The sequence below is a fragment of the Eucyclogobius newberryi genome, unplaced genomic scaffold (genome assembly GCF_026437365.1).
Source record: "Eucyclogobius newberryi isolate DKJ021-1_F unplaced genomic scaffold, fEucNew1.0.hap1 SCAF_7, whole genome shotgun sequence".
NCBI classification, from domain to species: Eukaryota; Metazoa; Chordata; class Actinopteri; order Gobiiformes; family Gobiidae; genus Eucyclogobius; species Eucyclogobius newberryi.
Genome location: NW_027316389.1, coordinates 32,677,210 through 32,703,655, shown reverse-complemented (window position 1 = coordinate 32,703,655; position 26,446 = coordinate 32,677,210). Strand labels below are relative to the sequence as shown.

The 26,446-nt window shown below is 44.7% G+C and overlaps 3 protein-coding genes across 4 annotated transcripts in view; 1 reads left to right on the top strand and 2 right to left on the bottom strand.

Annotated features, from left to right (window-relative positions):
- shank3a (SH3 and multiple ankyrin repeat domains 3a) overlaps positions 1 to 6,223 on the top strand; it is a 273,592-nt gene extending 267,369 nt beyond the window's left edge. For both annotated transcript variants that reach the window (XM_072435297.1, XM_072435296.1), the window contains one exon: positions 4,769 to 6,223. In XM_072435297.1, coding sequence (XP_072291398.1) covers positions 4,769 to 5,336 — 568 coding nt within the window. In that variant the 3' untranslated portion in view covers positions 5,337 to 6,223. The remainder of the gene's footprint in view (positions 1 to 4,768) is intronic.
- Positions 1 to 16,904, bottom strand: part of rabl2 (RAB, member of RAS oncogene family-like 2) — a 321,019-nt gene extending 304,115 nt beyond the window's left edge. Inside the window, exons 1-8 of the mRNA XM_072435308.1 lie at positions 16,316 to 16,904; positions 16,207 to 16,236; positions 12,820 to 12,899; positions 12,276 to 12,355; positions 11,111 to 11,222; positions 10,877 to 10,974; positions 10,702 to 10,785; positions 9,405 to 9,455 (exon numbers count right to left, since the gene is read on the bottom strand). Of these exons, the coding sequence (XP_072291409.1) occupies positions 9,408 to 9,455; positions 10,702 to 10,785; positions 10,877 to 10,974; positions 11,111 to 11,222; positions 12,276 to 12,355; positions 12,820 to 12,899; positions 16,207 to 16,236; positions 16,316 to 16,425 (642 nt within the window). The 5' untranslated portion in view covers positions 16,426 to 16,904 and the 3' untranslated portion in view covers positions 9,405 to 9,407. The remainder of the gene's footprint in view (positions 1 to 9,404; positions 9,456 to 10,701; positions 10,786 to 10,876; positions 10,975 to 11,110; positions 11,223 to 12,275; positions 12,356 to 12,819; positions 12,900 to 16,206; positions 16,237 to 16,315) is intronic.
- Positions 16,905 to 18,488: 1,584 nt separating this feature from the next.
- Positions 18,489 to 26,446, bottom strand: part of LOC140349533 (protein tyrosine phosphatase domain-containing protein 1) — a 10,399-nt gene continuing 2,441 nt past the window's right edge. The window contains exons 6-13 of the mRNA XM_072435909.1: positions 25,855 to 26,126; positions 25,182 to 25,502; positions 24,055 to 24,222; positions 21,693 to 21,809; positions 20,377 to 20,478; positions 18,827 to 18,907; positions 18,657 to 18,767; positions 18,489 to 18,597 (exon numbers count right to left, since the gene is read on the bottom strand). Of these exons, the coding sequence (XP_072292010.1) occupies positions 18,496 to 18,597; positions 18,657 to 18,767; positions 18,827 to 18,907; positions 20,377 to 20,478; positions 21,693 to 21,809; positions 24,055 to 24,222; positions 25,182 to 25,502; positions 25,855 to 26,126 (1,274 nt within the window). The 3' untranslated portion in view covers positions 18,489 to 18,495. The remainder of the gene's footprint in view (positions 18,598 to 18,656; positions 18,768 to 18,826; positions 18,908 to 20,376; positions 20,479 to 21,692; positions 21,810 to 24,054; positions 24,223 to 25,181; positions 25,503 to 25,854; positions 26,127 to 26,446) is intronic.

Below are 26,446 nucleotides of genomic sequence, written 5' to 3'. Positions count from 1 at the left end.
GTTAGAGGCAGAGCGTTAGAGGCAGAACGTTAGAGGCAGAACTTTAGAGGCAGAACTTTAGAGGCAGAACTTTAGAGGCAGAACATTAGAGGCAGAACATTAGAGGCAGAACGTTAGAGGCAGAGCGTTAGAGGCAGAGCGTTAGAGGCAGAACGTTAGAGGCAGAACTTTAGAGGCAGAACTTTAGAGGCAGAACTTTAGAGGCAGAACATTAGAGGCAGAGCGTTAGAGGCAGAACTTTAGAGGCAGAACTTTAGAGGCAGAACTTTAGAGGCAGAACTTTAGAGGCAGAGCATTAGAGGCAGAACGTTAGAGGCAGAACTTTAGAGGCAGAACGTTAGAGGCAGAACTTTAGAGGCAGAGCGTTAGAGGCAGAACGTTAGAGGCAGAACTTTAGAGGCAGAACTTTAGAGGCAGAGCGTTAGAGGCAGAACTTTAGAGGCAGAACTTTAGAGTCAGAACTTTAGAGTCAGAGCATTAGAGGCAGAACGTTAGAGGCAGAGCGTTAGAGGCAGAGCGTTAGAGGCAGAGCGTTAGAGGCAGAACGTTAGAGGCAGAACTTTAGAGGCAGAACTTTAGAGGCAGAACTTTAGAGGCAGAACATTAGAGGCAGAGCGTTAGAGGCAGAACTTTAGAGGCAGAACTTTAGAGGCAGAACTTTAGAGGCAGAACTTTAGAGGCAGAGCATTAGAGGCAGAACGTTAGAGGCAGAGCGTTAGAGGCAGAGCGTTAGAGGCAGAACGTTAGAGGCAGAACTTTAGAGGCAGAACTTTAGAGGCAGAACTTTAGAGGCAGAACATTAGAGGCAGAACATTAGAGGCAGAACGTTAGAGGCAGAGCGTTAGAGGCAGAGCGTTAGAGGCAGAACGTTAGAGGCAGAACTTTAGAGGCAGAACTTTAGAGGCAGAACTTTAGAGGCAGAACTTTAGAGGCAGAACGTTAGAGGCAGAACTTTAGAGGCAGAACATTAGAGGCAGAGCGTTAGAGGCAGAACTTTAGAGGCATAACTTTAGAGTCAGAACTTTAGAGTCAGAGCATTAGAGGCAGAACGTTAGAGGCAGAGCGTTAGAGGCAGAGCGTTAGAGGCAGAGCGTTAGAGGCAGAACGTTAGAGGCAGAACTTTAGAGGCAGAACTTTAGAGGCAGAACTTTAGAGGCAGAACATTAGAGGCAGAACATTAGAGGCAGAGCGTTAGAGGCAGAGCGTTAGAGGCAGAACGTTAGAGGCAGAACTTTAGAGGCAGAACTTTAGAGGCAGAACGTTAGAGGCAGAACATTAGAGGCAGAGCGTTAGAGGCAGAACTTTAGAGGCAGAACTTTAGAGGCAGAGCGTTAGAGGCAGAACTTTAGAGGCAGAACGTTAGAGGCAGAACTTTAGAGTCAGAGCATTAGAGGCAGAACGTTAGAGGCAGAACTTTAGAGTCAGAGCATTAGAGGCAGAACATTAGAGGCAGAACATTAGAGGCAGAACGTTAGAGGCAGAACGTTAGAGGCAGAACGTTAGAGGCAGAGCGTTAGAGGCAGAACTTTAGAGTCAGAGCATTAGAGGCAGAACGTTAGAGGCAGAACTTTAGAGGCAGAACTTTAGAGGCAGAACTTTAGAGGCAGAACTTTAGAGGCAGAACATTAAAGGCAGAACTTTAGAGTCAGAGCATTAGAGGCAGAACGTTAGAGGCAGAACTTTAGAGGCAGAAGTTTAGAGGCAGAACATTAAAGGCAGAACTTTAGAGTCAGAGCATTAGAGGCAGAGCGTTAGAGGCAGAGCATTAGAGGCAGAACTTTAGAGACAGAACTTTAGAGGCAGAACTTTAGAGGCAGAGCGTTAGAGGCAGAACTTTAGAGGCAGAACATTAGAGGCAGAACATTAGAGGCAGAGCGTTAGAGGCAGAACATTAGAGGCAGAACGTTAGAGGCAGAGCGTTAGAGGCAGAACTTTAGAGGCAGAACATTAAAGGCAGAACATTAGAGTCAGAGCATTAGAGGCAGAGCGTTAGAGGCAGAGCATTAGAGGCAGAACTTTAGAGACAGAACTTTAGAGGCAGAACTTTAGAGGCAGAGCGTTAGAGGCAGAACTTTAGAGGCAGAACATTAGAGGCAGAACATTAGAGGCAGAGCGTTAGAGGCAGAACGTTAGAGGCAGAACTTTAGAGGCAGAACATTAGAGGCAGAACTTTAGAGGCAGAACTTTAGAGGCAGAACTTTAGAGGCAGAACTTTAGAGGCAGAACTTTAGAGGCAGAACGTTAGAGGCAGAGCGTTAGAGGCAGAACTTTAGAGGCAGAACATTAAAGGCAGAACTTTAGAGTCAGAGCATTAGAGGCAGAACGTTAGAGGCAGAGCGTTAGAGGCAGAACTTTAGAGGCAGAACATTAAAGGCAGAACTTTAGAGTCAGAGCATTAGAGGCAGAGCGTTAGAGGCAGAGCGTTAGAGGCAGAACTTTAGAGGCAGAACTTTAGAGGCAGAACTTTAGAGGCAGAGCGTTAGAGGCAGAACTTTAGAGGCAGAACTTTAGAGGCAGAACTTTAGAGGCAGAGCGTTAGAGGCAGAACTTTAGAGGCAGAACTTTAGAGGCAGAGCGTTAGAGGCAGAACTTTAGAGGCAGAACTTTAGAGGCAGAACGTTAGAGGCAGAGCGTTAGAGGCAGAACTTTAGAGTCAGAGCGTTAGAGGCAGAACTTTAGAGGCAGAACATTAGAGGCAGAACATTAGAGGCAGAACGTTAGAGGCAGAACGTTAGAGGCAGAGCGTTAGAGGCAGAGCGTTAGAGGCAGAACTTTAGAGGCAGAACTTTAGAGGCAGAACTTTAGAGGCAGAGCGTTAGAGGCAGAACTTTAGAGGCAGAACTTTAGAGGCAGAACTTTAGAGGCAGAACTTTAGAGGCAGAGCGTTAGAGGCAGAACTTTAGAGGCAGAACTTTAGAGGCAGAACTTTAGAGGCAGAGCGTTAGAGGCAGAACTTTAGAGGCAGAACTTTAGAGGCAGAGCGTTAGAGGCAGAGCGTTAGAGGCAGAACTTTAGAGGCAGAACTTTAGAGGCAGAACTTTAGAGGCAGAACTTTAGAGGCAGAACATTAGAGGCAGAACTTTAGAGGCAGAACATTAGAGGCAGAACTTTAGAGGCAGAGCGTTAGAGGCAGAACTTTAGAGGCAGAACTTTAGAGGCAGAACATTAGAGGCAGAACGTTAGAGGCAGAACTTTAGAGGCAGAACATTAGAGGCAGAACTTTAGAGGCAGAACTTTAGAGGCAGAACTTTAGAGGCAGAACATTAGAGGCAGAACTTTAGAGGCAGAACATTAGAGGCAGAACTTTAGAGGCAGAACTTTAGAGGCAGAACTTTAGAGGCAGAACTTTAGAGGCAGAACTTTAGAGGCAGAACATTAGAGGCAGAACTTCCCCACAGTGGAACCCTCAAGTATTCTGTGTATCTGTCATTGTTGTATTTATGGTTGTTTCACCATGAAGTGAACGAGTACTTATAATACTTATGTTTGGAGTTCACGCCCCGTGAGTTTTTGAAGAGCAGTATGTTACGTTAAATGAACAAATTGCTAGGCATAATAATCCAATAATCTATTATAGGCATCTAATAAGACATGAGCAATGATGCCAGTCGTACAAAGTAAAAGTGAAATATAAAGTGAATAATAGAACTTATATGCGTGTAACCATGTGTCCCTTGTGTGTGTTTATGTGAACATGTCTTTGTCATGTTGCTCACTGTCAGAGCCTCCTGCTGAAGCCAGCTCTGCTGTTAGTGCTGGACATGAACACACACACACACAGACAGACACACACACAGACACAGACACACACACACACACACTGTGTGTGTAGCAGAGCAGGTTGTCTGCTGGAGGCTGCGTCTCAGTGAGTGATGCTAACATTCTCTCCCATTGCTCTCTCTTTGCTCACCTTGCATGCTCCGCCCCGCTGCTCTGATCTGATTGGTCTAGAACTGACTGTGCACCCTGGAGGGCTGGACCACTGTGTAAGTGTGCATGGAGCTCATCTCTGTCCTTCTGTCTGCACTAAAGCTCTGCACCTCTGCCCTTTTCATTGTGCCATTATGTGTTCACATAGAGCTTCTCCAGGTCCACTAACACGAGTGAATATGATGCATGCCCCAGGCCCCAGGCCCCTGGCCCCTGGCCCCAGGCCCCTGTAGCACCTCTATTCTTCTGCCCTGTAGTACCTCTTTTATGCACTGTACGTTGCTTTGATGTCCATCTGCTCCACTTTGTAAGCCGTCTCCTCTCCGCCGGGGTGTGTGGCACAGTAGAGGGCCCCTGGGTGTAAACCTTATCTAAAGACTCCGGTCTCCTCTGAAACTGGCAGGGCTCTTGGGACTTTGTTTCCAAATGTTTTTTTTTTAAATGAGAAAATAAGTAAGACTAAATAAGTAAGATTATTAATATTATTTCTTCTGGGGTCAAAATCAAAGTAAATGAACTTTTATGTTAGGATTTGGGTGGGTTCTGTGGTGTATGTTGTGTTTCAGGGGGGCCTCTGCAGACGGTAAGCCTGGCACTCAGTCAGTTGAACGCTGAAGGAAAAATCTGTTGGATGTATCAGACAGTTGATTTGTTTTCTTCAATCAAAGCTTTACTACTTTATAGCATAAGTAGTCTTTCTTATCAGGCATTAACCTGGAGATGAGACTAATCTAAACTTGAGCTTTTGTAGACCCTGCTGTCTCCTGTCCTTTCTTTCAGTTGGTTTGACATTTTCTGCTTTGTCCAAACTTCTAACTGTTGCTTTTGTGTCCATCAGACTTTTCAGCAGCTTAGGAGAGCTCCACACCATTTCTCAGAGGAGTTACGGAGCCACGTACACCATCCGGCCTGGCAGCCGTTACCCAGTGACCCGCCGCACCCCCAGTCCAGGTTCTCCGGACCGGGATCCTCTGGGACGCTACAGCGGCTTCTGCCTGCCCGGCTCCCCCACCACACCTCCCCAGACCATCCTGAAGTCCTCCAGCCTCAGTCTACCCCAGGAGCCTAAAGAGGTGCGCTTTGTGATGAGGAGCTCCAGCGCTCGCTCTCGTTCTCGCTCACGCTCCCCGTCTCCTTCTCCCTCACACTCCCCTCGTATGGGCTCACCTCTGCTGTCTCTGCGGCCTTTCCACCAGAAGCCCCTGCACCTGTGGAACAAGTACGACGTGGGAGACTGGCTGGAGAGCATCCACCTGGGAGAGCACCGCTTAGGCTTCCAGGAGCACGAGATCGAGGGCTCACACCTCCCGGCTCTGACCAAGGAGGACTTTGCTGAGCTGGGCGTGACACGGGTGGGACACCGCATGAACATAGAGCGCGCTCTGAAGCAGCTGCTGGAGAGCTGACAGCGGCCCTGAGAGTGCAGCGCACACAGCAGACAGCAGGGGGCTCTGGACCTGTTTACACATGTTCTCCCAGTGACAGAGCAAGAGCAAGGTTCAATCAGAATCTGCCTCAGGGTTCAAGCCAGGTCAGCTGAGCCTCCAGGGTTTGTCTTCTCAGAAGGGAGCGGTGCCACCTCCTCTACCTCTGCCCTCTCTGAAGCCTTCTGCAGAGTGAGGAGGAGCCAGTGAGGAGGAGACAGTGAGGAGGAGACAGTGAGGAGTGAGGAGGAGCCAGTCACAGCAGACAGATCAGTTGCCTTTCCCTTTCTACAGTGGAGCCATGTGGGTGGTGGACAGACTGTGGAGCCTCCGCCTTGGACCCAGACTGTGATATCAACTGGAGAATGTTTAACCAACACTCGTGGCTTTTTCATAATCGTTTTTTGGTTTTCCCAAGGGAACATTATATATAGGGATATAATATAAGATATATGTATGTTAATATAGCTTTCAAAAGAAGAACAATATTGCAAAGATGACATATAATAATTTAACCTGCGCCTGTTTTGAGGTTTTAGTATAGAAAGTGAAAGAAAATTTATTTCACCAATAGTTTACTCATTTCTACTAATTACTATATAATACCTATATAAATATATATATATATATATTTGAAAGAAAAAAAATCTATAGAATAATGTTTTTCATAGATAAAGGACGTTCCTTCCTTTCCGTAGCATGACGAGCTCCATCATGTGTTGGACTGAGAGTGTTGTGTGTGTTTCTTTTCTTACAGTCTTCCTTCATACTAAAGGGCATCCCGCAATGTGAGACTAAGACCCCGGTGCCCCCGCCCCCTGTGATGGGCCCCATCCACACAGGCACTTAGGACAGTTTGAGTACATGAGAAGAGGGCAGAATATTATTGTGTCACTTTTAGACTTTCAGGCTTGTGCCTAATGAGTCTTAAAAAGCAAAAAATTAAGACGCAAAAGTCAAAGTGCTTAAGTGTGGACGTGTGGGCCCCTGGGAGAGCTCTGTGGGCTCCTGGGAGAGCACTGTGGGGGTGGGAGCACCCGTGTGTCTGCAAACACAACCTGACCGTCTCTGAATGTCCTGCCTCTGCGTTTCAACCACAGACAGAGACACGAGACCTTTGCACCAGGTTGTGACAAAAAGACAAAAAATCCTTTCTAAGACAAACGTCTGCTCTTTGTTTGTGTGAGTAGCTTCTGTCGGCAGTGAGTTCTATTCAACAGTCACACACTGTTTTTCTGGTGACGGTCTGAAGGCCAAGCCACTTTTCCTCAACTGTACAACTACTTTTGTTATTTTGAATGCTGTTTTGTAAAGCAGGGGGCGCTATGGAATCCAACAGTATCAAAGCTGATTTCTGTTGTAAGAATAACACTCACTGCCTTTTTGTTTAGGTTGTATTTATTACTCTTATTATTCATTTGAACATCCGACTTTCATTTACTGCCCTCGCACTGTGGGCATTTGTAGCGTGTGAAACATACAGATTTTACAGAGAAGGACAGTAGAAGAAAAAAAGTCTAAAAGAAATCGTCCTTTCTAACTTGTAAAACGAACAAATATATGCTTTTTTCATAAGCGATGTAGATACAATAGATTTCATATAAATTTTTGAAAAAAGTATATAGATCTATATATATGAATGTTTGGCATATATGCATAGTTAACCACCTGTGGAAAAGGGTGAGCAGATTTTATTCTTTCTATGAACTTTTGAACTCTGAACTATGAACTAGGGGACGATTTGCACAAAAAACAAGGTGACAAGGTGCTAACATAGAGAACATAGAGCCACCGTGATGGACGCGCAGGTGTGATCTGGACCCTCCTTTGAATGGAGCATGTGTTTTTGTGAATGGACCTGTTCTTTCTTAGTCCACTAGAGCCTTACTATCATCTCCAGACTCACCACTGTGGCTCAAAGGCACATCCAGGGGTCACTGAGGACGCCGGTCACTGTGTGGTCACTGTGTGGTCACTTGAGTGGTCACTTGCATGGTCACTTGAGTGGTCACTGTGTGGTCACTGTGTGGTCACTTGAGTGGTCACTTGCATGGTCACTTGAGTGGTCACTGTGTGGTCACTGTGTGGTGTTTGAAGTAGGAGCAGCTTCTCGGTTCCAGATGGCATTTGCGCTCCTCGTCAGGCAGAACTCCTCTTTCCTTTTTCAGACATTCAGACACTGGGAGTTTGGGGCGTGCGAGGTGAGGAAATTGTGCCAAAAACGACCTTACTTTGAACTGTATATCTGTGTTTGCTTTGGGACTATCTTAGTTACAGCATCTGACGCTGTTCCGACTCAATAATATGGTGCCATCTCCTGGAAATCTTGAGAACTGCAGACATTTCTTAGATCCTTTCCTGTTTCCTCCTGGTGGAAACACAACTCAATTTTATTTTATGAAACACAGGCCGTATATGTGTTGGACAAAGATTGCCATAAGATAATAAAAAGGTGTCATTCCTTATGGAAATCTTTGGAGCGCAGTATCAAACACCTGTGACTGTCCACGTGAACTTTGCATTGATCTTTCTATTTCAATCAGATTGGTACTGTGATAAAGGGGAATCCTGTTAACTGTTCCCTGGTGAAACCAAACCACAATCCAAAATGGAGTCTGCTCTCAGACAGTAGTGTAAGTGACAGTGGGAACACTTTTCTAATCAACAAAGCACAATCTACATTGTGTGAGGAGCAGTGTAACCTTTTTAATCCACTCTGGAGCCAGTGCTCTTATCATGAACGGCTTTTCTTTGGATTTCTCGTTGGTTTTCTCCTTGTTTGCACTGTGAAGTTTAGACTGGTGGATGTATGACTGCGACATCTCAGCCTCAAACCATGAGCCCAGACAAGTCCAGATGATGCTTTCTGTTCTAATACATCACTGTCCCAATAGTATGTGGCCAACTTGATCAAATCAGACTTTTTGAATGCAGTTTATAAGTATGTATATAAATTAATATTAGTTTTTAGTTCTTACAAATATTGAGACCGGAACAATCCTGATTATGGATGAACCAAACATCCTTCACTTCGACCCCTAAACTGACCCCAAGAGTGGACAGAGACCCGTCTGAACGTGCTGCCTGGTGTCCACGCTGAGATGTTCCACACATATGTCCACCACAGAGAGATGTTTATTCTGTAATAAATTTATAATGAAAACAGTGAAGGCTCCAGAGTCCACTTTTTTTTTTTAAACTTTGGTATGTTTCATCACGTGCACATCTCATCGTGAAAGATCATTTGATTCATCAGAAAAAACATGCAGTACTGCATACTTTTTTGGGAAATTTGAAAAAGAATAGAGGCCTCCTATTGGCCTCTCTCTTCTGTGGGCGGGGTTTACAGTTAACAGCTAAAGTAGAGGTAGTTTTGATGTTTTTTACTCTCTCAGATTGACTGAAAATGCTAATGGTGCCAGAATATAATAAGTGTGATTTTTCTTCTTGTGTGCAAACTTTACACTCCGAATCTTGACTTGAAAATATATGCGCTGAATATTTAAAAGGTGAATTTTTCCTTTTGAATTTATGAACTAAGAAACATTGAAAACTTTACAACATTCCACAACCAAAATACAGGAAAAAGAAAATAGAAACAAAGCATGTTTTTTCCCCAAGGTTAAAACATTCAAAGTGAGACATTCATCAGCGTTTAAAGCGTTCAAAATCTGACGGAACAAATTCTCTCTATAGAAAATGTTTTCTATTGAAGACAAAACTCTTTCCACTTGAACAACACCGCAGACGATGGAGAATGTATTTCACAAACTACTTTTCTCACACGAATATAGCGTCTTGTGACATCGAAAAAGAAGTCCTACGCGTAAACACCAGGAAATAGCAGCAAAAACACCGGACAATTACACATTCCCCGTTACAACGCTTCACATTTCGCTGTAAAAAATAAAAACTAATGATATAAAACATATAAATAGGTTTGCAATCTATTCACAGCTATTTGCTTTTCTGTGGGAAAAAATACATAATGTTCCACGAGATGCACGAGGCTTTACAAAACATAATTGATGTATAAACTACATAATTCACATTCTAATCGTCTGCTTCAGAGTCGTCCTCCGTTTTGTCCAAGTCGAAATTCTGCAAAAACGACAAAATTATGTTTGAGAAATGTAAAATTTGAACGTGTGCATATGACAGACATTCCACAAATACATAGTAAGCTTAATAATATTTAAAAATGTCTCTAGTTTGACCATTTTCTGTGAAGTTTATCATTTTCTGGTTGCGTAGAGCTAATAACTATTTAACTGTTACAAAGCAACCATACAGTAAACAAGGTGCACATGACTAGTTTTCATTTCATTTGGTGAATTTAACCTGTTGTACATATAAATGATAGTTTTACACCAATCGAGCAGGTATTTGTGGAGAAAACATTAAAAGGTCTGTAGAAAATGACAGGAAGTGACATCACACCAGGGACACTCATTCCTGTCAAAGTTTATGCAGAATTTACACAAAGAAACAACTTTTTTGACTCTAAATATGAATTCAACAAAACAAAGTCGCTCTCATATATTTTTATTTGTCAGATAAAATAAATTGTGACATTAGATGAGTTTTTGTGTTTGCTGGGTAATTTTCCTAGTGTGATATCATCGATTACAAACAGGAAGTGAAATAAACAACCTAAAAAAAAAGTCCTATTCTGTCATGAATGTATATATAATTTTTAGCTAAATTCTAAATATATTTATCTTAACTGCATTCTAGTTGAATGAGTGTCTAACCTGTCAGAGGCACTTTAAGCGGGTCTAATTTACACATGATTAACAAACACATGTATTTCATGTATTTAGTACTTGTTTGGCCCTGGTTTGAGTTTCAGTCTGACTTGACCTTGTCCTGTTCTAGTCCTGTTTTAGTCTTGGCAAAGTCCATGTTTATATCTGGGTTTAGTCCTAAATTTACCGGAACCATAAATGTTTAAACTGTCAAAAAAGAAAAATGAGTCTTGTACAGTAAATTGTTCCTGTATTTTGGCTGGAACTGTGTGCGCTGATGACTAAAGATACTACATTTTAGTGCTAAGATTATTGTAAAAAAAAAGATTATTACCACCAAGACAACACAACAGTGAAATTCTTCTTTCTTTCTGAATAAAACAGTAATGGTAATTCAACAGTCAGTCAAATAAAAGAGCTTTTTTTTAAATAATGGTTTAGTTCTGGTAACTGAACAATCCTTTTCAGAACTCAGAGCTACTTTTTTTCTTGACTATTAAATAATTACCACCAAATCCATCCCACCAAACAAAGTAATACCAGAAAAACACGAGAACCTGTCACGTGCAGTTCTAGCTTCACGTTAAGGCTCATATTACCTCCAGTTCTTGTAGCACTTCATCCATAAAGTCCGTCGGGCTCTGCTTGTACGCCACTGCTCTTTTGATCATGTCTCGAAACATCTACAGAAACAACCATATGTATTAAAGCTGTGCAATAACTTAGCAATAACATATATCTACAAGCAGTTTATGAATGTCATCCTGCTCAAACCTTGACGACGTTGGTCCCGTCCGCTGCTGAAACAAAGTAAGACGGCAGCTCGTGCTTCTTTGCAAAGTTGAAGCTTCGCTGAGTCGCTTTCATGTCGGCTGCAAAGAGAAAAGCCTGAGCCCGGTGCAGATGTTTGACCTGCTTCATACCATCGCTATGGCAGCAGCGGTGCCACGTTTCCCATCACTCTGAAACCCAATCCACCACATTCTGACTCCACTCGTTCTGACTCACCGTCAATCTTATTGGCCACTACACAACAGGGGATCGTGGGTCGGTACTCGCGCAGCTCCTGGTACCACGTGCTCAGGTTTTTGTAGGTGATCTTTCTTTGGACATCGAAAACCTAAGGAAAAAAGTACAAAAGCTCCTGGTTACATGCTGCAGGAAGAAGTGCATTATAAATACCAACAATACAGTGTCCATTGTTTGGGGTAATGTTTTTTTGATCATTTAATTTGTCGTTTAGTATGACTCTATTTGTGCTTTTAAAATCTTAGTCATCTGATTGTCACATTTTTATCCCACAAATGTTTAAAATGGGCCTTTTACACATGTTATTGTGAGAAAAACATATGAACCGTTAAAGACAACATCCTTTGTGCCCCGTGTCAGTGGTTGTCACAATGAGCATTATCCATCTTCTCCCGTTTATCCAGGGCAGCAGTCTAAGCAGGGACTCCCAGACTTTCCTCACCCCAGACACTTCCTCCATCTCCTCCAGGGGGATCCCGGCGCGTTCTCAGGCCAGCCGAGAGACATAGTCCCTCCAGCGTGTCCTGGGTCTTCCACTGGGCATCATTTTTGTTTTAAACCCTTTTTCAATCATCCCACGATGTAATCCAACAACTAATTTGTTCACGTTATTGTTCGTTTGATTTTTAGTTCATATTAAACTGTAAAATGTTGCAGATAGAAGCTTTACAAATGTTACTGTTCTAATAGCCAGGGTCTGCATCAGCACAGTGGGACATCAGGTACGTCCCGTGAGATGACCGGCCCCGTCTGACTTTGACAGAACGTTTGAGCGAGCGACACGTGGCTTTAGTTTGAGTTTGAGCTTTTAGTTTGTTAAACAGCCCTGAACTCTGACCTTTTACAGGATATTAGATTATTTTCAGATTTTGACACTTACTTGAATGTTTTTTGCATGATCAAAATATTAAAGCAAAAAACAAACGGGGTGTTTAGCTTAATGCCATAGCGCCCCCTGGTGTACCCATGTGAGACAACCAGGTCTCTCCCACTGCACTAGTCCCAATCATCAAACCACAGTCACTACTGTGCAAACAAACAAACAAACAAACTCACATAACGACCCTCGTCTCCTGCTCTGACTGGAGAATAAGCACATTGTAGTTTCTGTGCAGGTTTGTGGCGTGTGCGGTGTCATTCTCACCATAATGCAGGCGTGGGCTTTGTGATAGTACGATGGGTGCATGCTCTGGAACCTCTCCTGACCCGCCGTGTCCCAGAAGTCTGTGCACACAACAACAACAACAACAACAACACAAGTCAGGTCCTTTTCACTCACGTTAACTCACCATCACTGTCATGTCCAGTGCTGCGCCTGCCTTGGGGCTGACTGACAGAGGTGTGGCTGTTTAGATGCACTTTACATATTTTTCAGCTTCACCACATGTGCCACTGCTTTGTAGTAGGGAATTTAGAGAATATCGTGAATATTGAGTATATTGTTTATAGTTGAAATAAAATGCCATAAAAGAGCTGATGAAAAAAATTATGTTGTAAACTATCAATTAAGAATATATAGTGATATTTCTGCACTCTCATGGTCATTTTTTACAGTCATTTCAAATTTTTCTGACAGTTGAACCAAAAGAACACGTTTAAAGACACATTTCTGGCCCAGCTCTATCAGGAGCAGTTCTCAGCAGTAGCAGTGGATTAGAAGCACGTCAGAAAACAGGGTGAGCACGTACCTACTGCCACGGTCTTGTTTCCCACAGAGGCTTTGTGTTTGTACAGAGTCAGTGCGAAAGTGGACAGCTGCTGCGGCCGGCTGCATCAGGGCTGAGGAAAAGGACGCTCTGGTTCTCTTGAACAATGACAGTGATGTTTAGTAAAAGCAGCTCCACACAAGGCTTCTAACCACCCTCTACTCCTATTGGTCAGCTTCTGGTGTGCGTGACATTATGCCCATGACAGGGTCTCATGTCATTGTAATTAATTGCTTGGAGAGATGGTCCCGTGGTAAATAATGATCATAGTTTGTCATCAGTCAAGTTACAGTTTGTGCAGATGATTTGACAACTAAAGTAGAAAATTGGGTGGGAGAAAATTTGCTAAATTACACCTTTTTAACGATCATTTGACAAAATAAATGTGTGTCAGGTGAAATTGTTTGTAAAATCATAACTATTGTATGAAGTAAATAGACTGTGGCCCTTTTTGTCAAATTGGAGCAACATGGGCAAAATGTTTGGTAAAATCTTAAATAAACTCATATTCCCTCTGTTTTACTGAAACGTGTAGTTTAACCATATGGACTTCTATCTATCTTAAGAGGTTTACTTTACTTACCCCTTAAGCCAATACAAAGATAGTCTTCATAAATCGTGATTCAAATCAAAATTGAGATTTGGCGCTTGAACAGTTCAGAATCTGTATGAAATATTTAACCTTCAGATTGAAAAGGACTTTCAGCTGGAAGTCGAAACGTTCTCATTTTTAAAAACATTGTCCAGATGAAACCTTTTCAACATTTTACAGTTTATTCTAAAAATTTAAACTATTTCCATTTGCGCAACATCGCCAAAATCAGAAGAATCCTGCCTAAAAGTGATGCCGAAAAACTTATCCATGCATTTGTAACGACTAGATTAGACTACTGTAACTCCCTGCTTGCAGCGTGTCCTAAAAGCTCCATAAAAAGCTTTCAACTGGTTCAAAATGCAGCAGCAAGATTACTAACAGGAACAAAAAGAAGAGAGCACATTACGCCGGTGCTGAAGTCTCTTCACTGGCTCCCCGTCGAGTCTAGAATCAAATTCAAAATTCTACTCTTGACCTACAAAGCCATAAATGACATGGCCCCATCCTACCTCAAAGATGCTATAGAACCATATCATCCAAACAGAGCTCTTCGCTCTCAGAATGCCGGCCTTCTGGTGGTGCCAAGAGTCTCTAAAAGTACTGTAGGAGGTAGAGCGTTTAGCTACCAAGCTCCTGTGTTATGGAATCAGCTCCCGACCCATGTTAAATATGCTGACACAGTCTCTTCATTTAAGTCCAGGCTTAAAACGTTCCTCTTCGAAATCGCTAATGGTCAGACTAGTTAGGAACAGAAACATAAACCCACAGCTTCAGCTACGCTGCCCTAGGAGTAACTATGCTGGGGGAAGTATGACAGCTTGAGCACTATCCTCTTCTTCTTCTGACTACTTATGCTATCAAACAATATTTATTTTTTGATTCCACTTGCAATCTGTTCACCGCCTTCTTTTTCTTTCTTTCACTCCTGAGGACCTGTGGACCCAGATGCCCCTCCCCTGGTGAAGTGGTCCCTGCCCTGTGTGGACGGTCCCTCATCTGCCTGAAGAGTGGCTCCAGTTCGCCTCAGTCGGTCCCTCATCTGCCTGAGGAGTGGGTCCAGCTCGCCTCCGACGGTCCCTCATCTGCCTGAAGAGTGGGTCCAGCTCGACTCAGACGGTCCCTCATCTGCCTGAAGAGTGGGTCCAGCTCGCCTCCGACGGTCCCTCATCTGCCTGAAGAGTGGGTCCAGCTCGACTCAGACGGTCCCTCATCTGCCTGAAGAGTGGGTCCAGCTCGCCTCCGACGGTCCCTCTTCTGCCTGAAGAGTGGGTCCAGCTCGACTCAGACGGTCCCTCTTCTGCCTGAAGAGTGGGTCCAGCTCGACTCAGACGGTCCCTCTTCTGCCTGAAGAGTGGGTCCAGTTCGCCTCAGTCGGTCCCTCTTCTGCCTGAAGAGTGGGTCCAGCTCGACTCAGACGGTCCCTCTTCTGCCTGAAGAGTGGGTCCAGCTCGACTCAGACGGTCCCTCTTCTGCCTGAAGAGTGGGTCCAGCTCGACTCAGACGGTCCCTCATCTGCCTGAAGAGTGGGTCCAGCTCGCCTCCGACGGTCCCTCTTCTGCCTGAAGAGTGGGTCCAGCTCGACTCAGACGGTCCCTCATCTGCCTGAAGAGTGGGTCCAGTTCGACTCAGACGGTCCCTCTTCTGCCTGAAGAGTGGGTCCAGCTCCAGTCTCCCTCGTGTCCGTCTGTGAGAGTCGGATCTCTCCTTCACTGGAACTCCTCCAGGTTTCTACGCTTTTTTCCCAAAGAGGTTTTTTTGTAGTTTTTCCTGGCCGAGAAGGAGAGTCTAAGGTCAGAGGACCCTGGGACATCGTCCCTCGCCACCACAGACATTGTCTGACTCCATCGCCACCACAGACATTGTTGATTCATTTCTCCCTGTGGCCCTCAGAGGCAACTGTTGTGATTTTGGGCCTTACAAAAATAAATTGATTTGATTTGACTACATTTCTGAATATCCTCTAGGGATTTGGTCTGTGGAATATTACCGCCAAAAGAACAACTTTTCCATGGAAACAAGCAGGCCAAGTACAAGTCAGGTTTATGGAGATGCAAGCCAGCTTACAGTCAGAACATATTTTGTGTCTTTTTCTGTGCAATAAATACAAGCAAAATGGAAAAACCTGAATTGACTTCAATTTATTTTTGACTAAAAGAGACTTTTACCCACTTCCCCTGTACTTTTTACTCTGTGTACTTTTACTCTGTGTACTTTTACTCTGTGTACCTTTACTCTGTGTACTTTTACTCTGTGTACTTTTACTCTGTGTACCTTTACTCTGTGTACTTTTACTCTGTGTACCTTTACTCTGTGTACCTTTACTCTGTGTACCTTTACTCTGTGTACTTTTACTCTGTGTACCTTTACTCTGTGTACCTTTACTCTGTGTACCTTTACTCTGTGTACTTTTACTCTGTGTACCTTTACTCTGTGTACCTTTACTCTGTACTTTTACTCTGTGTACTTTTACTCTGTGTACTTTTACTCTGTGTACCTTTACTCTGTGTACTTTTACTCTGTGTACCTTTACTCTACTCTGTGTACTTTTACTCTGTGTACTTTTACTCTGTGTACCTTTACTCTGTGTACTTTTACTCTGTGTACCTTTACTCTGTGTACCTTTACTCTGTGTACCTTTACTCTGTGTACTTTTACTCTGTGTACTTTTACTCTGTGTACTTTTACTCTGTGTACCTTTACTCTTCTACCACTCCTTCTCTCACACAAAGCAGAGCCATCACCTCCACATATGGTGCATAGTAAAAAAAGGATACTATTCATCCAGAAGAAAGCGTTCCATGAGCCTGGGAGGAAACAGAAACACGATCAGAAACACAAGAACAGAGCCAGTCCTCGCGCTGTGTCGTGTGGAACTTGGATTACTTGGATTTGCCCACGGCGCTGTCTCCCAAACAGATGATCTTCACCGCCTCCGCCGCGTCGTACTTGTGCGGGTCCAGCTCTGCGTCGGCGCTCTCCTCCTCTGCCGCCATTTCCACGGATCTGCTGTGATTCTGAGCCTGAAGTGTGGACTGAAGCCCGTGTTCCAGCTGGCGCGGCTCGGTATTAGCTAACGGCGGGGGCGCTAATGCCACAACATGAATGAAAACAACAGCTCATGTTCCTTCTTTCACGACGAGACCGCGGTTAAAAGTACAAACGCCGCAGCTACCGTCGATTCACGTTACCGTTTCTTATCTAATGATAGTCTCTCGGTCCAGAAAAGGCTAATGGAGGCTAATGCTAACGGCTGCCAGCTCCAAACACTCGCGCTTAATCCTCGGAGCAGATTAAAAACACTCTCTTCCGGTCCGAAGAGTTGATATTTTCCTCAGTTCTTCTTCTGTCAAACATAAACGACCCTCTCAGCTCTGATGTTGTGTCTCAGGTGCGGCGTGAAGAGCCAAACTCATCAGAAACACATGACGCGATGCTTTTTCTGGTTTCCACGCAACGCGCTTCTTCGGCTGTGGAGGTGCGCTGTGGCGGGCGCCCCCTGCTGGACGGCTCAGCGTTCAGCAGTCAACCGCACCCTGTCCACCCTGTGTCCGCTGAAAGAAACTGTTCTTTCCACTCTTTCTACTCTTTCTGCTGAACTGAACCTCCACACGTCCCAGAGATGAACAGGCTTATGTGAAAAACCCACATTTTATCAAAGTTGAAAAGACTTTTGCTCAGGTCGGTGGCTGTTGGGTCTTGTTTGACTGACAAAGGTTCAAATGTGTCAGGAGCAGATCAGGTGACGTCAGATCAATTCAATTTAAAATCAAATATTTAAATTTTTATAAAAGGTCATAGAGTATATTTCTTTTTGTTGGAATCTCCTACAGATGTTACCAATGCCAATAATGTTGAGTGGATTTTCATCAAGGCGGGATGGAATAACTATTCAAATGCTTAAAATGGCTTTTGGCAGAGTAACCTGTTGTTTTCAATGGCTGTAATGTAGCGAGAGCCATTAGATAGGCCCACTTCTAAAATAAAAGCACATGTTGAAGTTTTAAAATGTACAAAAAACTTAAATCATCACATTCTGGAGCTCCCTCTGACCTTTAGAAAGACCTAACTATTTAAATTGCAAATGGAACCCCTTAGATATTTAGGTGTAGTCCTCCATAAAGAATTATCAACAGATCTGGAGAAAATTATAAATAATTATTTTTACTATAAAAAAATCTTGGACCAATTCATTTTATATCCAGAGAGTGACACAAAATCACCTGTTGGTTTTAGACTGTTGTGGTCTGGTCAGAGTCAAAGAGATATCAGCACACAAATGTATCTGAAAAATGTGATAAAAATGAGATACACATTATATTTTTACTGGCCCTTTTTGCGCAGTTCCAAATGGGACATGATGGGGGAGATGGTCCTTGAATTTTGAGTGGTTTTCGGAGGGCCAAGATATGTCACTGCTGTAACATTTTGGCTCACACAAAATATCCCGACACTGTATCAATACATTGAATTAATACGATACAATAACTACTGATAGATTTGATTTTTGTGAGAAATAACATGTGTTTTATCAACATTGTTTTGCAAAAGTGCCCATCCAGCATTGAAACAGATCTAACCAGGTCTGAATCAAAACAAGTCTAAACTAGTGCAAACCCCCATGGTCTGCTCTTTCAGGTGTTCACCATAGAGCGCCTTAAGAACCTCCGGGGCAGAACAAAGGAGGAGAATGGGGGGCAGAGCTTAATCATTTTTAAAATGTTCATTGTTAATTTAATAAAGGTGGTTGGTTGCAGTTACCGTTGTTTAGTGCTGTGTGAACATATTGAGAGACAGTTTTTAATTCTCTTTTGTAAATAAAATACACAATTGGAACTCTACTCTGAGGTCGCTATCCAGACGTTACAATGACTTTGCAATTCAAATTCTTACATATTTATATTTTAGCAAAAATAGGCTAAATAAAATAAACAATGAGCTACACACGACAGCCTATAAAAATGATAGAATGAAATATTGTAAATGACAACCACCTTTAATGGGTTTTAACAAACAATTAAAAAAATAAGAAAAATTACTTTGAACCACGTTTGGTGTGTGGCTCTTCAGGCCCTGGAGAAGTTCCTGCACTTGTAGAATGTTTCTCTGAGCGCAGACCTGAACATTGTCATCGACACGTCTGCTGTCTTCACCTCCTCCAGAGGAGTCTGAGGAGCAGAGGACACAGGACAGTCCAGCACCAGTGTAATGTATAATGTGCTCTTACCCTGGTGAGCGCTCGCAGCAGGCGCAGCAGCAGAGCGTCCTCTCTGTGTGGACACAGACTGGACACTGTCCCCACACAGCGCAGCAGACACAGCAGTGTGTGTCTCTGAGGCTGCAAACACAAACAGTTACACTTCTTTAACAATATCACTGCAGTTCTGCCAAATGTACCTTCTGTAGCTCAGACATGGCATTCTTGTTGTTGGAGACACTGCAGAGTTTGATGACATCATCTGCACTTAACACAGGCTCCTGGAAAAGAAAGGGGAAAATATAGTCTATTATTTGGTGTATGATTCTTCTTGAAGTGTAAAGTGCCTTTATTCCCCCTCTCACAGGCACGTGTGTGTGTGTGTGTGTGTGTGTGTGTGTGTGTGTGTGTGTGTGTGTGTGTGTGTGTGTGTGTGTGTGTGTGTGCTTGTGTGTGTGTGTGTGAGTGTGTGTGTGTGTGCTTGTGTGTGTGTGTGTGTGTGTGAGTGTGTGTGTGTGTGCTTGTGTGTGTGTGTGCTTGTGTGTGTGTGTGTGTGTGTGCTTGTGTGTGTGTGTGTGTGTGTGTGTGTGTGTGCTTGTGTGTGTGAGTGTGTGTGTGTGTGCTTGTGTGTGTGTGTGTGTGTGTGTGTGTGTGTGTGTGTGAGTGTGTGTGTGTGTGCTTGTGTGTGTGTGTGTGTGTGTGCTTGTGTGTGTGTGTGTGTGTGAGTGTGTGTGTGTGCTTGCGTGTGTGCGCGTGTGTGTGTGTGTGTGCACGTGTGAGTGTGTGTGTGTGTGTGTGCGTGCGTGTGTGTGTGCTTGCGTGTGCGCGCGTGTGCACGTGTGAGTGTGTGTGTGTGCTTGCGTGTGTGTGTGTGCACGTGTGAGTGTGTGTGTGTGTGTGTGTGTGTGCGCACGTGTGTGTGTGCTTGCGTGTGTGTGTGTGTGTGCGCGCGTTTGCACGTGTGAGTGTGAGTGTGTGTGTGTGTGCACGTGTGAGTGTGTGTGTGCACGTGTGAGTGTGTGTGTGTGTGTGTGCGTGTGCGTGCGTGTGTGTGTGCTTGCGTGTGCGCGCGTGTGCACGTGTGAGTGTGTGTGTGTGCTTGCGTGTGTGTGTGTGCACGTGTGAGTGTGTGTGTGTGTGTGTGTGTGCGCACGTGTGTGTGTGCTTGCGTGTGTGTGTGTGTGTGTGTGTGCGCGCGTTTGCACGTGTGAGTGTGAGTGTGTGTGTGTGTGCACGTGTGAGTGTGTGTGTGCACGTGTGAGTGTGTGTGTGTGTGTGTGCGTGTGCGTGCGTGTGTGTGTGCTTGCGTGTGCGCGCGTGTGCACGTGTGAGTGTGTGTGTGTGCTTGCGTGTGTGTGTGTGCACGTGTGAGTGTGTGTGTGTGTGTGTGTGTGTGTGTGCGCACGTGTGTGTGTGTGTGCTTGCGTGTGTGTGTGTGTGTGTGTGTGCGCGCGTTTGCACGTGTGAGTGTGAGTGTGTGTGTGTGTGCACGTGTGTGTGTGTGTGTGTGCTTGCGTGTGTGTGTGCGCGCGTTTGCACGTGTGAGTGTGTGTGTGTGTGTGCGCGCGTTTGCACGTGTGAGTGTGTGTGTGTGTGCGTGAGTGTGTGTGTGTGTGTGTGCGCGCGTTTGCACGTGTGAGTGTGTGTGTGTGTGTGCGTGCGTGTGTGAGTGTGTGTGTGAGTGTGCGTGTGTGAGTGTGTGTGTGCGTGTGTGAGTGTGTGTGTGAGTGTGTGAGTGTGTGTGTCTCACCCTGAGCTTGTCGAGCCAGGACCACAGCAGACAGCTGAGGACGTGAGGGTCTGACTCTGTGACCAGCAGAGCCCAGCCACACTCACTGCTGTTCAGCTCCTCCTGAGCAAACACACCAAAATACTTTATATATTACAATTGTCAGCTTTTCCATTTGTCTGATGTCCATTACAATGTCAGTCCAGTCCAAGATCGTCTGTGATGTTTATTTCAACCATTTGTTTGTGTCGTTTTTTCAAAGTTCAGAGTGATGACAATATCATAAACAGTCTGCAGTGCAGTGTGAACTTCAGTCCAGTATCCCTGAACAACAGGACAGTCAAAACATGTGAGAGTGGTTTGCCTCCTGCTGCCACAGTTTCTCCAACAGTCAGGATTTCCCATCTTTCCTTCATGTAATCAGTAGAATGAAAGCCCACATTGTTAATACATTTATATAATGTGGATATTTTTCTGATTTATAATATTTAATACAATTTCAGTCCACTCTGTTTAAGTTATTGATTAAAATAACTCCTTATTTGTAAATACATATAAAAGTCCTGTTTTGTCAGTCAAAGGATTCTTTCAACATATCAAAGCTTTTTGTGTGATTATCTTTTACAATCTGCTAAAATACCTTTAAACCTTTGTAATACAGACCTTTAATCTCAGGTCAGTTCTATTTGGAACAAAACCTTGGTCATAAACTCATAAACTGACCAGTTTAAGAGTATAACATCCTTGTTTAGTCTGCATGTCCTGATTAGCTCCTTCCATGTTGTAAGAACAGATTTTACCCAGGGATTCTAACTTCCTCCAAATGACACATCCGTTTGTCATCTGCCAGTAAGGCCTGTACAGGAACCCCTGGCACAACATTACTCTCAATATTTTTCCATTGAGCTTCATAATCTGGATCACACCAGCAACGTTCTGATTTGAGCTGAAATAAAGTCACTTTTCAGACAAGGCAAACCCCGCCTCCTTTTTCTTTGGATAACTGTAGAGTTTGAAATCGGAGTTTAAGTTTCTTGCTTTGCCACACAAATCTTGGGATCGTATTAATCCACTCATCAAACAGTCGGCTAAAGATAGAAATCGAGAGAGTCTGAACAGAATCTGGGCAAAAAATAAATGTTTATAGTTTCAATCCCTTGACTTAGACTTAAGTATGAGATAAGAGTCCATTTTTGTGAGAGTGTAGTTTTTCTCTAAGATGGAAGAGTGGTATTGATCTGTATTCTGAAAAATCATTCTGGCATTTCCAGGCAGAAGTAGTTCTCTTTCTAGCGGTTGCTTGTGTGTGTGTGTGTGTGTGTGTGTGTGTGTGTAACCTGCAGCAGGGAGGACCTCTGCAGGATGCTCTCTCCGGGAGGACCAGGGTCAGCCATGGCCTTAGCCACAGCCCGGCTCACTGCACTGGGGCGCGTGGGCTGTGGAGTCCTGCACATCTGGGACACACAGACACAACGTACAATGAAAAGCCTGACTACAAACTATGATTCTGTCATAGTTAGTTGCCTTCAGAATCACAAGCGGACTTATTATGTAGGCGCATCATTATGGATGTAATAGTTAACATTAACAACAGTATTTCCTATTTGTACGTTTTCCTAGTTGTATACTGATGAAGTCCTGCATGTCTGTTTGTGTAATCCTGTATTGTCATGCAATTTTCATTTTCACTTTCCTCCTATCTCCACCCCCTGCATCTAGAGTTAAAAAATGCCATGTATAATTTTAACAATAAAAACATCTGTGAAAATCTGCTGCTTGTTCCAGTGAAATGTCACAGTGAAGAGGCGGGGCTTATCAGTTCTGCAGTTTTGCATTCATTCCAATACTGCCATAACACCAGGTGACCAGCAGAGGGCAGCATGACACCAGGTGACCAGCAGAGGGCAGCATGACACCAGGTGACCAGCAGAGGGCAGCATAACACCAGGTGACCAGCAGAGGGCAGCATGACACCAGGTGACCAGCAGAGGGCAGCATAACACCAGGTGACCAGCAGAGGGCAGCATAACACCAGGTGACCAGCAGAGGGCAGCATGACACCAGGTGACCAGCAGAGGGCAGCATAACACCAGGTGACCAGCAGAGGGCAGCATGACGCCAGGTGACCAGAAGAGAGCAGCATAACACCAGGTGACCAGCAGAGGGCAGCGTGACACCAGGTGACCAGAAGAGAGCAGCATGACACCAGGTGACCAGCAGAGGGCAGCGTGACACCAGGTGACCAGCAGAGGGCAGCATAACACCAGGTGACCAGCAGAGGGCAGCGTAACACCAGGTGACCAGCAGAGGGCAGCAAAACACCAGGTGACCAGCAGAGGGCAGCGTAACACCAGGTGACCAGCAGAGAGCAGCATGACACCAGGTGACCAGAAGAGAGCAGCATGACACCAGGTGACCAGCAGAGGGCAGCGTAACACCAGGTGACCAGCAGAGGGCAGCGTAACACCAGGTGACCAGCAGAGGGCAGCGTGACACCAGGTGACCAGCAGAGGGCAGCGTAACACCAGGTGACCAGCAGAGGGCAGCATGACACCAGGTGACCAGCAGAGGGCAGCGTAACACCAGGTGACCAGCAGAGGGCAGCGTGACACCAGGTGACCAGCAGAGGGCAGCGTAACACCAGGTGACCAGCAGAGGGCAGCATGACACCAGGTGACCAGCAGAGGGCAGCGTAAGACCAGGTGACCAGCAGAGGGCAGCATGACAACAGGTGACCAGCAGAGGGCAGCATGACACCAGGTGACCAGCAGAGGGCAGCGTAACACCAGGTGACCAGCAGAGGGCAGCGTGACACCAGGTGACCAGCAGAGGGCAGCGTAACACCAGGTGACCAGCAGAGGGCAGCGTGACACCAGGTGACCAGCAGAGGGCAGCGTAACACCAGGTGACCAGCAGAGGGCAGCGTGACACCAGGTGACCAGCAGAGGGCAGCGTGACACCAGGTGACCAGCAGAGGGCAGCGTGACACCAGGTGACCAGCAGAGGGCAGCGTAACACCAGGTGACCAGCAGAGGGCAGCGTGACACCAGGTGACCAGCAGAGGGCAGCAGAGACATAAAATAATGAGCGTTTCAAAGTGTTTCTGTTCAAAGGCTTCAGAATGAGAGCAGGACACAGGATTATTACTCACACTGTGAACAAAAACAACGCAACTCTAGGTGTCAAGAATAAAAAGGACAAGTAATGCTGTGTGTACAAAATATAGATTTTTAAAAAGATTTTAAAAAAAGAAAACAGGCGCTCAATTGGCGAAAAAGGGTACGTCTTTTTTTAAAGAACAGGTCTATCTATTTGGGTAAAATGAGTAAAACAATATATGTTAAATATTCCCAAGGACAAAAGTTGCAAAGCCTTTTTTACAGTATGGTATTATTGTATTATTGTATTGTATTGTTGTGTATTGCTGTGTGTGTGTTGTATACTGTAGGGAGGGACCTGAACAACGACATTTTAATGTTTTTATCGTACAATACAAGTACAATTTAAAATGTGTGGAAATGCAACACAAACAAATAATCGGAATGAATGAATTAAGTGCAAACTATGTATGTTTTTATGACGCGGTGAATAACTGAAGAAAAGTGTACATTTGGCAGCCAAGTTTATGTAAATCCCATATGTCGAGGAGAAATGCTCAGGTTCTTTGTATACAAAAGGAATGTGTTATAAATGAATTACCTCAGAAGTGGAGGTGAATTTAGCCAGTGCACTCTTGGCTGAGCAGGTGGGGCGTTTGGGACAGTTTCTCGAAGGTGACCGAAGGATGGTTTTGGGGGGTTTCTGAGCAGGTCCAGGTTCCAATACGCAGCAGGTCCCATCTCCCACATCGGCAGTGGCCTCCATGTCCTAGACACAAGGCAATACAATGCTCTATAGGGCCTTTTTTAAAATGTTTGACCTGAGGAATAATGTTGGGTTGAATCTGCTTGGAGCACAGAAAAAGGCAAGTGTCAGACTCAGACGTCAGATTACAACTTTTTTTATATTCTTATATAAATATTGGAAACAAAACAGGACTTTGGGAATGCCCTAATTTCAATAAATAATGAACTGAGATGAATGAGGCACATTCATTTGACTTTAAAACTGTTTATGTGGGACATAAACACCAACAATAGAAATGATGGATGATACCTGGGGAATGGACCTTTGGCTGCAGCAAAAAAAGCAATAACAAGGAGAAGAATGATAAAAACTATTACTTGAGAATGGACAAATTTGCTTCTTTTGGATTAGATTTTTTATCACTCTCTGATTTTGTTTGTTTTTAACAATATTAACCTTTATTTGAGCAGGAAAGTCCCACTGAGATGTAGCATCTCTTTTTCAGGGGAGGAGCATTTTGTTTTTAGTGGTGGGGAAACCAGAGTACCCAGAGGACTCAGACACGAGGAGAATATGCAAACTCGAACCTGTGCTGCCCGGTGTTTGAGTGGTTAAGTCACAGCACATATGCCAGGCTCCACATGCAGCCGGCCGCAGTGTCGCAAGTTTGAATCCCGACTCCAACAATTTACTGCATGTCTTCCCCTCTCGCTCATTCCCCATTTCACACTGTCCTCTCCTGTCTAAAGCCTACGGGCCACAAAATCTTTAAAAAATAAACAAAAGCAAACTCGAACCCAGGACCTTCTTACTGTGAGGCGAGAGCGCTAACCACTGAGCCACCGCGAATATAAATACAAAAAAAGAAACAAAATAATACAGCACAATGATCCAGGTGGACTGTCTTATCACACCAACACATGTAACAACAGTCATCTCCTCAGCAGCTGTTAAGTTATGATGTCATCTGTACACCTGACCTCACTGGCTGTGATTTTGCTGAGGTCCGAGTCGCTGTAGCTCCGTTTGTCCAGCAGAACCTCTCTCTTCCTCTGGAGGAAACCCAGCGGCTCGTCCCAGGAGGAGACGTCCCCTACCCTGGCCCCTCCCCTGGCCCCTGCTGTGCTGCCCAGCTGGCCTGCATGCACCAGGGGCAGAAACTGTCTGGAGACCAGGGTGTCCCGCACCGCTCGGCCCAGCGCTCGGATAGTGGAGCGCTTGTCCAGTTCAGCGTGGACCTCTAGAGGAGCAGGGATGTCCAGAGCCAGGCAGGACAGACGCAGGCACAGGAGGTGCACCACCTGGAGACGAGACAGCACACGTCCATCAAATGTACATCCAAAACATATCATTAGAAATTAGAATGTTCTTTCAGGACAAACAATCTGGGTAGAAAAATATGATATTTTGGCATGAGAATAAACACTTTTATGCCGATATTTGGCATTAATCCGTCCAACAATGGGCCCTGCTAGCTAATGCTAAAGATCCAGCTGGATTAAATCATGTATTTATTAGCCTCATGTTAATTCTATATTATATATTAAGTAATAAAATGTCTAGTTGCACTGTAAAGGTGTAAGATAAAGTGCAATACTTTCACCAGTTCTAGGGTTAGTTATAACATGTAACTAGAGTATGTGCTGGGGGGACCTTTGGCGTGTATCGGAGCGCGCGGGCCTCTTGTCCGTGCAGGAGCAGGGCCTGTCTGTTGAGGTAGTGCTGGAGGGTGAAGGGGGCCCCGTGTCGGAGGCTCAGGTCCGGGTACTGCACCAGCTGAGTGCCCAGGAGGCGGGCGAAGTCAAACACCTGCCCAATCTGTGTCCGGGTCTGAATGGAGCGAGGCCGTTTGACTCTCACAAAATGGACCGCCTCGCTGGGACTGATGCGCAGAGTGTAGATGAGGTAACAGGCAATCAGCACTCCTGCCACAGACAAACGTCACCACCACAAACTTCAATAAATTGCATTGGCATTTTTTTTTGAAAGAGCAAAGCGGCACAAAAGCCGAAATTTAATTCAATTTATTTCAGTTTGTTGTTGTGATGTGACTTTCAGAGTGAAGTAAAGTAACAATTTGACTTATTCTAATCCGCTAAACAGAATCATTTGGGTTGTCTCCATCTTAATGAACCACTTCCTGGCTTTCCATGGGTTTGTAACAGGAAGCTGAAACCCAGGAATAGAGCCTTTAAAATCCTAATAACAAAGTTCATAATTGAAGCAAAAGTGTACATATTTAAAA